General features: G+C 35.5%; 1 protein-coding gene across 1 annotated transcript; it reads left to right on the top strand.

The window, feature by feature from the left end:
* The first annotated feature begins 345 nt into the window (after positions 1 to 345).
* Positions 346 to 7,818, top strand: LOC139728298 (methyltransferase-like protein 27). The gene is made up of 5 exons (XM_071639246.1): positions 346 to 498; positions 1,086 to 1,208; positions 2,178 to 2,316; positions 5,882 to 5,974; positions 7,628 to 7,818. Exons 1-5 carry the CDS (start codon positions 346 to 348, stop codon positions 7,816 to 7,818), a joined length of 699 nt encoding a protein of 232 aa, XP_071495347.1.
* Positions 7,819 to 18,184: the final 10,366 nt, after the last annotated feature.

Raw genomic sequence — 18,184 nt, 5'->3', positions numbered from 1 at the left:
CAGTGAATTATACATTCTGTTTTTGCGAAACTGTTTGTATGCTTGACAGTTTCGTCTAAAAACCATAAGAAGGAAACAAAGTTATGAAAATCTACATGACCGCTTTGTATCTAACGTTTTACATTGAAAGCCTTTTCCTAAATCAATTTCCCCCAAACCAGACAATATTCCTTCTGCTATGATTGCAAGCACATTACAGTAGAAGAGTGAAGAGTAACATATGTTTTTTTATTACATTTCAGGATTCTGCAACAAACAACACCTATGCAGATATAGAGAGAGAGAGGGAAAGAGAGAGAGACAGACAGACAGACAGACAGACACCGAGTAAGACACCAAGACATCATGGAAGAAACAAAGCCAACCGTGACTGACAAAGACAGCGAAGTCGACATTGAAAGCGTCAAGTGGGCGGAGTCTACCGTCAAACATCTTCTTGGATTAAAACAGGATGAGGCGGAGTTAGCATACGATGATATTGCAAATAGTTATGATCAAGTAAGTATTGGTTATTGACGTCATTGTGTAAATATGATTGAATTTGTTTCAGTGTAATATGGATGTGATGAAATTTAGAATAAAACAATTTGGCTTATTTTGTATTGCTTTGTTGAGAAGGCTATATTCTGTCCTGCGGTGGATGTTCTTTTGAGTAGGATGTGTACTATTGTTTGGGATCGGCAATACATTTTTTTTTTTTGCATCATTAAGAAAACATGAGCCGCAATCTAAATGACAATTGTCAGTATTGCATTTAATTCAACAAGTTTTACAATTGTCGAGTGAAACTATGATGTGTGTGTCTGACATACAAACATTAACCTCCAAATTTTAAAACAAAAAGACAAAATCTAAAGGGGATTACGGAAAAAAGAAATTTGAAAAGGGAGAGGGAGGCGAAACTATTGTATGAATTTGTGCTAATACGGGGCAGTAATCATCTTGTGATAGAACAAACCAGTGTCTTATAGCCTACACATGTTAATCTATTCGTAGCAGTCATTATGAGTTCAAATTACACTTTCCGATTTGATTTTAAAAGGCCTTGATTACTGAATGCGATTGTTCTTCTTTCTACTTCCCAGATTTTAAAGTGTTTATCTTATAAAGCCGACGAGGAGACGACCAACGTGATCCTCCAGACCGTACCGGACAGAAATGGAATGATTCTGGAAGTCGGCTGCGGTACTGGAGTAGTTGGAGAAATGGTATTTTCGTCATTGGTGTCGTAAACTAGATAAATAAAAGAAATAGTGTTTTAGTATACACATAGAATCCGATTGCTCCACTCTATCAAACGTTAAAGATAATCTCGATCAATTTGTGATCACTGGTCACAAATTTTTGTCACAATTCTGTTAGCATTGTTGGGTACATTGCCATATAATTTTGTATGTCTTTGTTTACATATTTCAACAAGCAAGTAAGCAGACAAGCAAGCAAGCAAAGAAAAAACAAAACACCCCTAACACCATGTCACCATAATCATAAATAAAAACGGTAAGGAGGCAATCTAAGGGGAGAAAGACACCCTTCTGTATGGCTAATTGTATTTCTCATTTGCATTCTTAGTTTACTTTGCTTTTTGTTTGCTATCGGGTCTTCAATATCAGTGGTTCATTACAACAACTTCTAAATACTCATTGCTCAATCATTAGGGCAATGTTAAGTATTTCTAGTTATGCAAAATGTGAACGATAGTTGTAGTAAAATTGCTTCTAGACTAAACCGTGTTCAAAATAATGATTTTATTGAGAATTATTGTTTATTGAAAATAGTTTTATAAAATAGTTTTATATTTTCGGCTTTTTTTATACAAAATGTTTATATCGTAGGTGTTTTGTGATACAACTGACCAACACAATCAATGACAATACACAGTCTATGCATCAGATGCGTTAACTTAAAAAAATCTTCTTTTTTTTTACATCATTGCTTTCATTTACAATAATTACCTTTAACAGAATATAGAGTGTACTACATTTTACAAACGGACTTCTAAAGGGGGGGGGGGGGGTTAACAGCATTAAAAATATAACGAGTGTGAGAACTTGCTAATAATCATGACTGAGCCATACGCAAATTGGCATATCAGTAAATACATTACACGAAATCCTTGTGTACATGTTACATAGTTTTTATTCTGTACATTATTACCTTTCCTTTCATTCCTGTAGATGTACACCAAAGGATATCGCAACGTTTATGGTCTGGATATATCGGCGGAATGCTTAAAGCTTGCATCAAAGAAAGGAGTCTATCGTGAAACGATCAAGGCAAATTTTGACGGCACTTGCCATCTCGACTTCACAGACGGTAAGGTTAAATAAACGCCCTCTTTGAGGGAGCATCTCAGTGAAATATGGCTTTCACCTAAATGTTGATAGCTGTTATACTTTACTAAATACAAGTTGTGTGTATCACGGAATTGGTATTTACGCGGCGCATCGCATGGCCCTCCCATAGGTAGCCTTTTGCAAAGGCAGCTCGCTCTAATTTCAGCACATGCACACAGAGAGCAATGACTATTGTACATTTGTGACCCTGCACCTCAAAACAAACAAAAAGTCGCCAGACTTGAGTTTTTAGTTAAGACCATATTCTGAAAGAGCAGACTTTAAGCTTTAAAATGATGTAGAACTTAAATCAAATGGACTCTCCTAACCTATCTAAATATTGGAAAGAAAGCACAAACTCAGGAAAAGTGTGAACTGAGAAAAGAGGCTCTGAAGTACAGTGTCTATTCAAGGCAAGGCTATTCAAAGCAAATATTTTTTAAAGTTTATCCTTAAATGTCTTTTAAATCGTTATCTAAGCTATTCCAAAATCTGGGTCCGCTACAAACAAATCTATTTTGAGTGTGTACAGTTCTCACTAAGGGAAGATAAAAGTTCTTTAGATTGTCTGGTGGGATAGTTATGTACGTGGAATTTACAGTGAAATAAAGAATGAAATATTTTTTTGTAGGTGGTTGCATTTGTAACTAAACATGAATTGACCAAGTTGAAATAAATACACCTCTTTTATTTTCAGGATTTTGTGTTCAGGAAACAGCTTATTAGTATGTGCTCGGATATGAAGGTTTAAAACAATTCTGAGCGTCATCTTTTGCAAAAGAACAAGTTTGTCTTGCAACGTCAAATATGTCCATTGTATTGTATTCCCTCACGCGAGAATTTCGTAATTCAAATACGGCAATACCAAACTTGAATAAAGCGTCATCAAAACAGAAGAAGGGAGGTATTATTTCAATCTATTAATTATACCTATGTTACGTTACAAATTACATTACGAATATAATTTATATGACACTTCCATAATATCTTATTATCAACACAAACACCTAGAAATTTAATAAAACGAAACCTCTTCTCGGGGAGTAGTGTCAAATTTAACATTACCTGGTAATCTATGGAATTACTGAAAAACGTATACTTTGTCTTTTCAATATTCAGTGACAATCTATTTGCATATATCCATTGTGCGACATTCTTTAATTCTTAATTCACTGTACACTGTACTAATTTAAATATTAGGGTCAGGGTGGGAATAAAAAAAGATTGGAATCATCCGCAAATAATATAACAGAGAGTTTATCTGAAGATCTAAAGAAATCATTAATGTAAACTATGAATAACAGTGAGCCTAACAAACTTCCTTGTGGAACACCACATTCGATTTTCTTCATAGAAATATCAAAACCGTTCACATGAACATATTGAAATCTGTCAGATAAATAACTCGTGAACCATTGCAAGGCTTTTCCACAGATACCATAATTGGATAACTTAGAGAGAAGTATATCGTGATTAATCGTGTCAAAAGCCTTGGAAAAGTCCAGGAAGATGCCTATTGTATGCGACCTTACGATATCGACCAATGAAACTGGCAGATCGGTAGGGAAGAGAATGAGATTGTTCCATTCATACTAGAGGGGGTATCTTTAAATTTATATGTAATCAGTTTCAATCAATCACCTTGCACCATGTTTCATATTTGTAAGAATAAGTTTTATATTATTCTGCTTGGAAAAGTATGATACATTTTGATAATGACTGATTTGATAGCATATTATATTCTTTCAGATTCACACAAATAACCCACAGTCTGATCGACATATTGCAGCCCAACAGTGCCAGATCTTCTATACTTAGACTAATGTTACAGTCGATCCTATCTGGTGGTATCTCACGAATATTGCTACGTAGGCCTTCTATTCTAATGAACGATACATGCTCGAAACTGCCTTACACATTTTGCATAGATATTACAACTATCATCAGAAACAGCAGCTGAAATCTTTCGGCTAAAACCCAAACAGTCAAGGTAACGATACGTAGCGTATTCTTGTGACATTTGTTTTTTGGGGGTTTTTTTTGGTTTTTTTTAGTCTTTTTTATAGCAAATTTTCCCGACAGGAGATGTGCTGATGAGGCCCAACGGAGCAATGTGCCTAATTGGGAAACGAGCGTACGAGTGGGCCGAATACATAGTAATCATGATGTCTCCGAGAAGACTGCTAATATCTAAATATACTGTAGTAACATGAAGACAACAATCAACAAAACTCATGAAGAAAGGTGAAGGATAGCCTAAAACTACCAGTTGATAGTGGGAATCAAGGATCAAACGAATGAGCACTGATAAATCTACGACACGGATAGTCTCTCCACATCATCAAACCAGGGGGGAAAAAAAAGAAAAGAACAAAGAATCTAGCGTGAAAGCACCTCCCAGTCCGAGAAGTAGTAGACATGGTGGAACAAGCTAAGCACATACAAAAAAAGCCTAGTCATGAGAAAACAACTGAATTTTTCAGCACTATCCGTACAGGAGATGAGCTTGATGTTTACAGCAGTAGCCTACAGGGGCACATGGGCCTAACTAAAATACTAGTACACTGCCCTCTTGCTGGACAGTACTTAATCATGGACAGAATATGTTAATAGAACATCCTTAATTTCAGCTTAATTTGATAATCCCTTCATTGTTGCTGCTCCGGTGGTTTACATCCGGTGTTATGTCCCTTTCATCGAACAGCTGGAACTGTGTGAACGATTAAGCGCTTGAATAGAAATTGTACTTCAAAGCCTCTTTTCGCATTTCACACTTTTCCAGAGTGTTTTTTTTCTTTCCAGTACAGTTAGGTAGTTTAGGGGAGTCCATTTGAATTGAGTTACTTATCATTTTAAAGCTTATAATCTGCTCTTCTAGAATTTTGCCCTTATAACTATAAAATCCATGTCTGGCGACTTTTTGTTGGTTTTGTAATGCAGGGTCATATATATCTATATCTATCTATATATATATATATATATATATATATATATATATTCATATATACATGTGTTTGTGTGTGTGCCTGTGTGTGTGTTTGTCTGTGTGTGTATGAACGTAATTATATATATGTATTATATATATATATATATATATATATTCATATATACATGTGTTTGTGTGTGTGCCTGTGTGTGTGTTTGTCTGTGTGTGTATGAACGTAATTATATATATATATATATATTATATATATATATATATATATATATATATATACATATATATATATATATATATATATATATATATATATATATAATATATATACATTAGAGTGAAAGAAGGGGTCCCGGCCGTGCATGCACAGAACCAGTGTAGTTCCTTCATTGCACTTCATCTTTTCGCACCGTATAATATTATGATTACATACTTATAGGCCTACATAATACTAAAAACGAGATATGCATAATATATAAGTATTCATGCATGTAAATGATGTGTGTGTGTGTGTGTGCGTGTGCGTGTAAGATGATGATAAATACTTTTCGTTTTCATAAGACTTTCACCGTCCTCTTCTCTCCGTGTCCCGTAATGAATGATACAGGTTACTTCGACGCTCTTTACAGCGTTGGCTGTTTTGCGCCCGGACACCTAAAAGGCGACAGCCTTCCTGAGATGATTCGCCTTACGAAGTCTGGTAAGTTAAGATCGAGACCAGCTGCAGCTGATTTATAACCCTATAAAGCCCAAGCTATTTTGACCCTTAGTAAGGCCCAAGGGGGGCACATCGTGTCCCTATGTAACTTTTTTTAACATTATTTGATGTATCATGGTCATATTTGGTACATGGGTAGAGGGACTCATAATCATTCTACATGACCGTTCATTTGATTTTTTTTAAGCTTACCCATGGAGGGCGCTATTTACCGTAATATTGAGAAATACATAGGAAAAAAAATATACTAAATGCGTGATTTTTTAATATAATTCCTTTATCCTCCGTAAATATGTCTTATTAAGGACCAATCATTTTCATATTTTCCAGAAATGATAAGTAAGTGGAATCTTTCATTTGTTATTGTTGAAATTTCTCAAGGTCACCACATGGGGCGCTATTCATAACAACATAAAGAAATACATTATGAGACTTGTGATGAAATGTTTGGGATAGGTACATGTATAATCATCACATGTCATATTTGCATGATACTGGAATCTTGAGTGTGCAGTTTGATAACATGATAATCTAATGATATTACAGGCATAACTTGGATGAAGGAATCAAAATGACACAAATTAGAAGGACAATCTTTGGAAAATCTTGTTTCCAGCCATCTCTATCATATCTACTGTTTTATGCCTTTGTCACATAAAAACATAGGAAATAATAAGAAACATATTTCATGACCATAATTACTCCACATTTTGCGTCTTAACCCGTTGAGGACGGTTTGATTTTGCTACAACACGCATTTCCCATAGACCCCTGCCCGAGTATACTCGGGACTCGTCCTCAACGGGTTAAGTAAATTTCAGTCAAGAAACGCCCATTTCATACACTGGAATATTGTTAATTGAAATAGGAACAGAAAAAAAAGATGGCAAAATCTGACTAACATAGTTGTCAGTTTATGGTTGCCATGACAACTAGCGATATCAAATATAGCTAAATTATATATCAACATGTTTTCAATAAGATTTCAGGAAAAGTCATCAAATTTGGTTGAAATAATGGACTAAGGGCGAAGGAGTGGCAAATGCAAATCTGGTAGGAGGGGGCACAATGTGCCCAATCTATAGGGTTAATGTGCTGGGATAGTATAATGGTACCATAAAACCCTCGACCATGAGATTTATCATAATCATTTTTTTTTCATAACAGTTTTTTTGCGAAGTTATAAATAAACCTTTATGAATTGCAGTTGTAACGTCATATTTTAAACATTTTCAACATAAAATCATTAGTTGCCAAAATAATTATCACACCATGTCACATTATTTGAGCGGGTCGTCATAAATGTGGACTATGACGTAATGCTACTCATCTTTCTTATCGTTTTTAACTCCATTTCATGTTAACCAGTCGTTTATGTAGCAGTCTGCTCAATTAGAAGATTTGAAAGCATTCTTCTTGTCAGTTTTTGTTTGTACAGTCTGTTAGCCAGTGATTTTGCAGGCAGCCGCATTATCAATATCGGTACTGGTACTGAGGTACGACTCTGATGATTCTTGCATGATATGATAAAATGGATGTGTTCTATCAGATTGAATAGAGAGAGAAAAAAAAAAACCACCAGAAAATATTTGCACGGACCGAATCTTCTATCTTCTATTCGTTTTCTCACTGTAGGTGGGCACATCATCATTACATTAAGAGAGAACGTGTTTGAACAGGAGATAGGTGGGATGGACTTAAAGAGCGCCCTCGTCGAGTCAGAGAACAGTGGAGTGGTCGTGAGAAAATGTCACCAGAAAGTTTTGTACATCAAAGTGGAAAACGAGGAAGTGCAAGGATTGACCTTGGTCTACCGTGTCGTGTAATCATTCGGTCACACCAGGACATACACATCCCTACACATGCGCATGATTATGGTGATTACACGAAAGTTAATACTACCGAAAGATGGCATTTTAATCATCATTATAGCTACGTTTATTGGTAATGATAAATGACATTCTTTTACCAGGCTTACTAAAAATCAATGAACTATTATTTGAATCCTCAGCGCCAACCAGAACCAGAAACCCTGTCACTTTCAAGCTCGAAAGTTCCATTGGTTCATTCATTTCAATTAAGCGCCATCTACGTCATATTGTGAATATTTTAGCGCATGTAAAAGCAGAGTTCTGGTTTGATGGCTAATTGTCTCACATGCACCGTAAAAGGTAATGAGATCGCTTCAAACCAGAAAAAACAATAGCTAACAACCTCTTCAGTCACCCCCGCAACTATCGGTTAAAGGCCTACGGGACTTTATGCTAAGTACATTATGTGTGTCTTTATCTGAATGCAGAAATAGGGAAGACATCAGTAGCGCTTGAGAAAAATTAGGCAGTCTGTCATGTCTGTGTTAAATCAATGTACGGCATTGTTAGATAAGGAGGCTACGATATATATTTCGTTGTGTTTCAGTAGTGGTATTTTTGAATAAAAAAATGAAATTAGATTTGGACAATATCAGACGCTATCACCTTTTCAGCCACTAACTCACCTCCTTCAGACAACATGGAAATAAATATAAATAAATGATTATAAAACCAGATACAATGGGATAAATGTGTGCTGTCAACATCAAAAAAAAAAAGAAAAAAAAATGATTCTCGTTCTATCTTTCCACTACTGTGACCTTACGGATGTTGAAGACGTTCCATCCTGTAATGACGGCCTGTCAACACCCAGACTTTGAAAATGTGGTAACTTTTGAATTGATTGTCGGTCTTATTCATACTCCTATGGTCCTTACATGGTAGCATTTTACTAAAATTATACTTAATCCCCCTGAAATAAATTTGAAGATTTTTACTGCAAAACGAGCTAAGCGGCATATTTCAACATTTCAAATAAGTCCATCATCAGAGCAAAATTAAATCTTTCAAGTAATAGCTCACTTGTGCATAACAAGAAATATTCTAGAATTTATGATTAAAATATTCTGTTTTTCTTATTATTTTCTTTGTTTCTTTATTAGATTTGATAACAAATATCTCCACTTAAGAAGAATGGAGTTAGCTCGTTGTTGTGACAAAACTCTTCATTTGTAATTTGCCGTAAGATTACACGTTCACTCGTCAACTCAGGCGCAGCAGTTTCCGACTCTTTTCCTTCTTGTTTCTGTCTCTTGTTTCCTGACAATAACTGAACTTTCTATCTCTTAATGTTGTGTTGCATCACACTAAATATCAGAAATAATGTCACCTTAACTGGTATACTTTCCACTGCTCGGGTATGTTACTTTTTGATGAATTGTGACTATGCACCAAAAAAAATGAAAACAAGCAAAAAAAAAAACAACAGAAAGTCACACACCCTGATTGTAGGTGAGGGAGGACTAAACAAAAGAAGAAGAAGAAGAAGAAGAAGAAGAAGAAGAAGAAGAAGAAGAAATGAAACGAATCAACCCAGTCAATGTTGAGTACTTGGTATTTTTTTATTCTTCTATATTTTGCTAAAGGGTGAAATCACAAAAACAATGGGAAATTCTATTTTTTAGCCGTTTTTCTAGAGCGTCCTTTTAAAGAATAGTGTATTCTGCTCGTCCTGAAAGGCCCCTTTATATTTCACACAAAAAAGAAAACACATTCACACAACATGTTCTCAATGTCTAATAACTTTTGAAAAATTGATGCTACTGCTTTGAATATTGGTATTAGTTATCAAGAGAATATGGTAATACAGCATGCTGAATTTCACTTTTATTTGTTAATTCCTTCAGTGGTGTTGCTAGGGATATTTACATTCTGTGATTTATTTTTCGTAACATTCATAATGCAGAAGACGGCTTGGTAAGAGTAAGCATTTGAGTAGACTCTTTACTTCAGAGTCTATTTTCTCAGTACGCACTTTTCCAAAGTGCTTGTTGTCTTCCCCATATTGAGATAGGTTAGGAGAGTCCATTTAAATCGACTTATACATCATTCCAAAGCTAATCAGGTATTTTCTTTCGGAATCAGCCCTTAACTAGAAATCATAGTCTGGCGACATTTTGTTGGTTTTGTGATGCAAAGTCATAATTATATATTCGCCTTTCATTTTGTCTGCAAAATAGAAGAAAAGTACCTTATAGAAGCAGGAGGAGGAGGAGGAGGCTGGAAGATAATAAACCAGAATAAACCGGAATTATTCGCAAAGGCCTTAAAGAAGATTATTTGAGACACAGGATAAGAGAAATAATGATATCAAAGGAGGATGAGAAACCACTTTAGAAAATAAAAGTATTGATTTTGATAAGAAGGGGGAAAAAGACGGAAAATAAGATCGAAAATGAGAACAAAAACTGAGTCGTAGTGAAAGGATGAGAAACGAAGGGAAACATGTTCTTCATAATCATCAAATTTGGCCGGATGTAAAATCTCTTTTTACGCCCATTCTCTCTCTTCCTCCGTGTAATAGATTACTATCGTATACGCAAGTTATTTTTGTCAGACTGTTCAGAACTACTCAGGAGCCAACCTTTTAGAAAAAGAATTTTCATTCATCTCTGAATCTATGAATCCTGACAAGAGCTTTGAAGTACTTTCAACGATGCGTCGTTTATTATTATTGTTATTTTTTTTGGTCGAGCCCACCGGAGGTGTGTGGCGACTGAGGGATCGCCTGCGGCGTCCGTCCGTAACGTTACAAAAACTTGAATAACTCTCTACTGAGGACTTCAATTTCAATCAAACTTGGAGGGAAGAGTGGTTATGCAAAGTTACACATTTTACCAAACATAAAGTACACCTCAAGGTCAAAGGTCGCAGGCAGGGGTCAATGAACTTTGATCTATAGTGGCTCTCCGTAATAAACCAGCTATATTTCAAACAAAGAATTAACTTTTTACAAAGATGCATTTCCTTTTTCCCTACGTAGGGAATGTCTCGGTAAACCCTTATGTAATTTGCAGTTATTATGTACTTAATCCAGCTCTTCGCTGATGACTTTCGCTTGTATTTCTACTCCTTGACACCATGTAAAGCAATTTACATTCATTTAACGGTTTCTTGTAATTTTGAATTATTTTTAAATCATGGATCACAGAATACACAAAAATTCGATAGACGTTACTAATACTAGAAACAATAAAAAGGTAGTCATTTTTTACATGAATGTAAATCTGTCCCGCAGGCCAGAGTAACGAAACTGCCATCTTCCATGATGCATTTCTTCCTCATGCCTTAATCGGGAGACCCTGTGCAATAATACGCACTTACCATTGATTTGAATGATTGATTGATTTGTATTTATTTCCTCTTTGAGCTCAAAAAGATATGAAACAAACATAACTAAGTTACAATCATTATTTCAATGATTACTAAACTAAAGTGTCAAGCTTGTGGGTCTCATAGGCCTATGTCTAGTGTTGAGCTCGTAGGCATGATCCTTTGGTGTCTAGCTCGCTGGCTATATGACTAGTGGGGTGACTCCGTTTAATATTAGGATTTATAGGATAAATATTCATATACCTGGTGGGCCTGTTTTACTTGATATCGAGCCGCGATCACTCAATGTCTGTCTCTTTATGTATTATGACTCTTTAGTTGTTATTATGACTCGGGTTGGTGTCGAGTTTGTAACGGTCATCCAAGTTAGATACGCATCATATGCATGTACGAAGTGCACTAAATCATGGGCACGTGAATGTAGCTAGAGTGAGACATCCATATTGAGCTTGGTTGTTGTATTATCATTAATTTGTTTTGCTGACCATGCAATGTTTTTTTATCTTAACAATAAAACCAATGTAAACAACCTCAGACTATTTCATACCATTTGATATGTAATAATTTTTGAGTTGTCTGTTTTCTGTGTTGCGATACATTCGCGTGCAAGGAAAATACCGCTTGCCTTTGACGTATTAACTCAAATATACAAGTCTAAAAAGTCATAAAAGTCGGTGCTTTGGGATGAGTGTGTGCCCTCAGTAGGCTTCAATAAGGACAATCTTGGTTCTGATTGAAGAGGTTTCTTCATTCTCCTCGTCAAACATGAATGCGTTCATTGTTTTCATGGATGGGTGCCTTACCTGTCCAATACAATAATGTCTGGGAACGTGGCATAAGTCTTTCAATGTACAACTCCACTGGATGTCATGCTGTTGGGTGTAAATTCTTCCCAATGAATGCACAACCCCATCTCAATAGATTTCTACACGACTGACTGACGCGGCTGTCTTGCTAGTCCTCCCCACCCGCAATATATTGTGAATCTTTGTCTGTACGCGGCAACAGGCAGAATTTGGTCGCAGTGCTCTGTGGGAATATTTCGATGTGTGCACATGAAAAACCAGTATGTCTCATTTTTTTTTTACTACAATATCCACCCATGGGCATGATGGGAACATAATTATTGTACCTGTAATAAGAATATTGAGTGGTAATAAAATACATGTATGCCGCGCCTAATGGCGTGTCCAATGTTCTTTTTTTTTCAAAGTTTTTAGCCCTCCATGGGCTATTTTATTACCTCCACATCAACATATCAAGTACAAGTCAAAATATTCAACCATAATCTCTCTTTTTTCCCCTTACATTTCTCCGGTAAACATTTACACAAAAACATTTGGAGTGACTGCCACTTTAAACTGAACCCGTTGAGAGTATCCGGTACAGAATAAATATATCTCTCGTCTGCATAATGTTCAATAATTTGTGTTATCATAGAGTTAAACCAAGGGACTTTTTTTTATAGCTTTTGTGCAAACAGTTGTTGCGTAATCAAAATCACCACACAATTTAGAGCATCATTTCTCTTTCCTTTAAAACCAAAAATAATATTTTCCAGACTAAACTTTACTAGTACCGAAGATGTTCATCATCGTGGTAGTAACTGAAGGAAATAAAGCTGATCTTCTGTCTCACGAAACGAGGTAAACACGAAAAAAATTGCAATGACCCTGCACCACAAAACAACAAAAGAGTCGGCAGACATAAATTTCTAGTTAAGATAGATTCTAAAAGAGCAGGCTCAAAAACCTGAAAATGATGTGGACCTCAACGCATCTGGACTATGGATAAACAAACTAACATCAATGGATTGGAAGAGTTTCATCGTGGTGAAGAATGAATGAAGAAAATAATCAGTTGTCTCACGATGTGCAAACGTTGAGAGGTTGTGACGTTTCGACTGCTAACTACTAGTCTTCGTCAGCCAATGGACATAGACTTCGCTGTGTGCGGTTTATATAGCCGCGAAACGTTTGCACATCGTGAGACAACTGATTACTTTCTTCATTCAGACTAACATCGTGATCATCAAAGTTGAGTTCTGTAGATGTTGTCCCTCAACTTCAGAATGTGGATAGAAAATAGACACGAGTCTCGCACACGTCGTTATTGCTCTAGGTCCTGTTTAACCGGGGAGATGGGAAACATTTTTATCTTTATTTTTTGGCGTGATTGAGCTGATGGATGCCGTCGAATCAGTTAGAAAAAAACAACAACAACAGCACCAACAGCAAAACAACAACAGCAAAAAAAAAAAAACAACAACAACCCAGGGACAAGTTGCATTAAAAATGCGCTTTGTGTGTGTGTGTGTGTGTGTGTGTGTGTGTGTGTGGCCGTGCATCACAAAACCTACAACAAATCGCACTTGCTGATTTTGAGTGAGGACTCAAAATAAGTGGAAAGGGTAAACCAAGTCAATCATGAGTTTCTCATATTTTCTGAAGGAGCAGTTCTTCTTCTACATTATTCTAAAGCTCGGGATCATAAAGCAAACGGGAAATTGTGTTGTTAGCTGTTTTCAATAACTTTTTTTTTTTTGGGGGGGGGGTAGAAAAGAGTGATCAAGTGTGTCTTTAGAGTCCTCTTTTTATTTCTTAAAAACCTTTTAAACACTCTCCACTTTCAAATATAGTAACTTTTAAGAGGATAACGCTACTGATATGATATACACTGTAGTATTAGACATTGAGAAAATAGGTTAATAGAGCATGATCAATTTTAACTTAGTCTAGTTATCCCTTCATTGTTGTTGCTATGAAGTTTTACATTCTACTTCTTTTGTCCTATTTATTGCATAGACCACGGTTCGATTAAGCGCTTGAATAGACCCTGTAATTCAGGGCCTCTTTTCTGAGTACACACTTTTCCAGAGTGTGTGCTTTCTTTGCAATATATAGATAGGTTAGGAATGACCATTTAAGTCCAGTTATACATCATTTTAAAGCTTAGAATCTCCTCTTTTAGAATCTGTTTTAACTTGAAAAAATCTTTACATGACGACTTTTCGTTGTTTTTGTGATGCAGGGTGACATTATGTTATGCGGGTAGATGAGTATTTCTATCGGTGTAATGCATAAGCTCCGTTTGATACTGCCGTTACGTACTCTTTATGTTGCATAATGCCTTTATCTTGAATCAATTTTGATTACTGTAGTCTTGTCTGGTCTGGAACCAGCTTAACTAATTTGCGTCGTTTATTTGCTTTACAGAAAAAAAAAGGAATTCGACTTTGTTCAAATGCCAACCCTCTTGACCACATCACTTCATTTTTATTTTAATTGAATACTCTCACACTGTCTGACAGTGTCTCATTCCAAACTTAGTCTTTTTATATATAAATATTCGAATGCAATTTTACCTTATACGTTTGATTCTTGTTTTACACTGAACAGCACAACATTGAAACTCGAAATTAGGTTAATATTGTTTTGCCATTTCGTCACTTGGGAATAAAACAACGAAAAATCTATTGTACATAAAAGTGCTTAGTTCTGCAATAATTTAGATTCAATTTTTTAAAGAATGTATCCACTCAAAGTGCTTTTACGTCTAGATCTAAACAATATCATTCTTTTAAATGCCTATTGAATTGTATCAAATGTATCAGTCCATTTTTGTTAGTTTTGTTCCATCTGTTTGTTTTATTTGTGTAATGTAGTAGTGTATATCTTTAATTTCATTTCATTTGTGTAATGTCGTTGCATATGTCTTTTATGTCATATCATTTGTCTTTGTAATCTGTAACTGCCATTAAGTACTCTGAATGTAACTCTGAACCTGCATTTGCATATATTCTTATGTATCACACTCTACAAAGGGGATCACTTTATCTCAAGCCTTTGGCTTTCTTTGTGAACTCTCCGAAACATTTTACACTGTATATGTCTATTTTTATGATTATCAATAAAGTGAATTGAATCGAAATTGAATTGAACATTGAAATATTAGGCCTACTCGATGTTTGGCAATCTTTTTCATATCAGTATGTTCTATAGCAGGATAAGTATCTTTCCCAGTTTTGTTTTGTTTTTGTTTGAACGGTCTGTTCACCCAGTGATTTTGCCAGCCGTATTAACGATATAGGTATAGGTAAAGATATTCATGTTGAGATACGACAGAGATAATGCTAAAAATGTGATGAAAATAGAAAAAAGTTTTATCAGATTGACTGGAGGGAAAACAGAGAAAAAAAATACATTGACTCAATTTCAAATCACAATCTTGTGTTCATTCTTTAACATTTAGGTGGACATGTATCATCATCATAACATTAGGAAAAAAGTGTATTCAAGCAGGTCGGAGAAAGCTGGAATGGCGCCCTCGTCAATTCAGCTGCAGCAGTAGAGAGATCGTAAGAAAACGCCACCATAAAGTGGCGTGTATCTAGTAGGAAAACTAGGAAGTGCAAGTCTTGACTTTGGTATAATTTCTGCCATACTGACATACACTGCACACAAACTCAGTTATATACCACGTGCATACACATACATTTTATGAGATTGTACCAGAGATCATACATTACTCCAAGATGATTTATATCTTAACCATCATTATTGGTTTTTATTGCGAACAATTCATTTCAGTGTTTCATGAAAATAAGTGATACTCAATTTTTATCATTAGCGTCAACCTGAGCAAGAACCCCACTAACTTCAAGCTTGAAAGGGCAATCGGTTCATTCGAGTCAGTGTAGCGCCATCTGCGTTATACTTTTTTTTTTTGTTACAGCCGGGTATTTAAAGGGATGGTACAGTATTGGTGGAGGTGAGAATTGGGCTTTTAACTTTTTGCGAGATACAAACACTTATGATATAGTACAGAGCATACCATTTGAAGAAGAATTCAAAGTTTATTTGATGAAAATCGGGTTTGGCATGACTGAAACATCCAAAAACAAAGTAAAATAAAGCGATCGTAATAAAGTGTGGGTCCCACACTTTATTAGAATCGCTCTTTTTTGATATCTCAGCCATTTCAAAAGCAATTGTTGTCAATTCCACATAGAATTAAATGTTTTTTCATATTTCATAAGATGTTTTTCATTATCTTACCAAAAAATGTTACAAACCTGAAATTAGGTCTGAACCAAAACTGTACGATCCCTTTAAGCAGAGTGATCTCTTGGTTCAATAACTACTGTAACATTGTAACTGAATACATGAATATGAGAAAGACCTAAGACCACGAGGGAAATCGTCGAGAGAAAAACGAGCAAACTGATATCATCATTTTAAAATTTTAAACTTCGATTATGGAAGTGTCATGTTTACAAATTGACATGGAAAACAAATACACGTTGTATTTCAATGATTGCATTATTTCCGAAGGAGTGTGAAAAGATGAGAACCAAATTTGGCTTTCACCGTAATCAATAAGTACTCATAGTACATGTATCAATTGTCTCAAATGAATCGTATTAGCTAGTGAGACAGCTCTGTACTAGAATCGACAATGTCCTTTTGTAGCTAACAACCTCTCACGTCACTATCTGCTGAAAGGCCTGAGAATTTATCCAAAGTACATTACGTTTGTCTTCTACGAATGCAGAATTGACAGAAGGAAAAGTCACTAGCGTTTGCCAAAAAACAAACAAACAAACAAACAAACAAACAAACAAAAGACAATCTGTATCATCCTTTTTTATGTTTCAGTAGCGGAACGTTGCAATAAGATTTATTATTTGGATCTGGACAATATCAACAAGATATGATATCCTTTATTTTTTTTTTTTTTTTTTGTTGGCCAGACACTAATCTCCCTAAGACGGCAAAGGAAAGGGATTTACCCCGAATTCTTACAAGGGAATGAATCTGTAATCTTGAAAACAATATAAAAAAAAATCCACAAGGGGAACTTTAGGAATTGTTGCTGTTGTTGTTGTAGACGTCTCATTCAGCAATGGCGGCCTTGGGACGCAACAACATCAGAAAGTTTATTCATAACTTTCCAGATGATTGTCGATCTCACTGATGTGTTCCAACTTGGTAGTATTAAATTACTAAAAAAAAAATACTCTCGTACTCTATCAAACTCTACTCTATCACATTAACTTCCCCTTATTTGATTCGATACGTGTCCTAAAACTGCGCATTGTCAACATAGCTAGACTTGAAGTCTCCTACTATCTTTCTTCTTGTTTCTGTCTCATCTGTCATTCATTCCTCCCAAATTCAAAATCTCACATCGTCATGTTCTTGTTCATAATAGTATTGTAATGTATGTAGAATTTATAAGGAATTACATGCTTTCTTGGTACGCCTGGGATACTATTGGAATTCATCCCCTCTATGGTATGTTATTATCTCTAAATGTTTGTTATTCCTTACAGTTTTCTTTCTCAACTTTTTAATAATAGCTTATTTTTCTATTGTTGATGTTGCGTTTCATTGTGCAAAATATTAAAGATAATGTGACTAGTAATTCATAGTCTAGTTTTCACTTCTTGGGTATTTTACTTTTATACAAATCATTATTTTCTCCTTCTCTTTGTCTATTTTTCTTTTTTTTGCAAGTTCTACATCTTTCACAGCAAGTCATATTTGTTAGTAGTTCTCGTTGCGTTCCGAATGTTAATGCAAATTGGAACTCAATAAAGCAAGATGTTGGGTTTTAGCACAGTGTTCGTGTAGGCGACATCACGTTTTTGTTTGACATGTACCTATAAAGATTGCAGCCAAGAAGAAGAATAGTAGTATGGCAGGATGAGGAGAAGAAGCCCGGCTTGAGGAAGAGTGAACCAGAATACGATGTTAGCGAAGGAATTGAAGGAGATGGAAGAGGATACACCTGTCCAGATAAGAGAAAGAATATGATGACCAAAGGAGGAGGAGAATTCAATTTGAGTAGTGGGGGGGGGGGGGGAGACGAAAAAGAGAAGATATTAGAATGAGAGAATCAGAATATTTACATTGAAGTAGAAAAACATGCAACAACAACAAGAGAGAGAGAGAGAGAGAGAGAGAGAGAGAGAGAGATTTTGTTC

The sequence above is a fragment of the Diadema antillarum genome, unplaced genomic scaffold (genome assembly GCF_040938485.1).
Source record: "Diadema antillarum isolate AM-2024a unplaced genomic scaffold, OU_Dant_1.0 seq00000172_RagTag, whole genome shotgun sequence".
In the NCBI taxonomy this organism is placed as follows: domain Eukaryota; kingdom Metazoa; phylum Echinodermata; class Echinoidea; order Diadematoida; family Diadematidae; genus Diadema; species Diadema antillarum.
Note: the sequence above shows the minus strand (reverse complement) of the source record. Positions and strands in the feature narration are given on the sequence as shown.

What these genes read in the sequence shown, in the direction of transcription:
- LOC139728298 (XM_071639246.1), top strand. Translation starts at nt 346, where the DNA reads ATGGAAGAAACAAAGCCAACCGTGACTGACAAAGACAGCGAAGTCGAC. An exon ending in TTGCAAATAGTTATGATCAA is followed by an intron (nt 499 to 1,085) that starts GTAAGTATTGGT and finishes TCTACTTCCCAG; the next exon opens with ATTTTAAAGTGTTTATCTTA. An exon ending in CCATCTCGACTTCACAGACG is followed by an intron (nt 2,317 to 5,881) that starts GTAAGGTTAAAT and finishes TGAATGATACAG; the next exon opens with GTTACTTCGACGCTCTTTAC.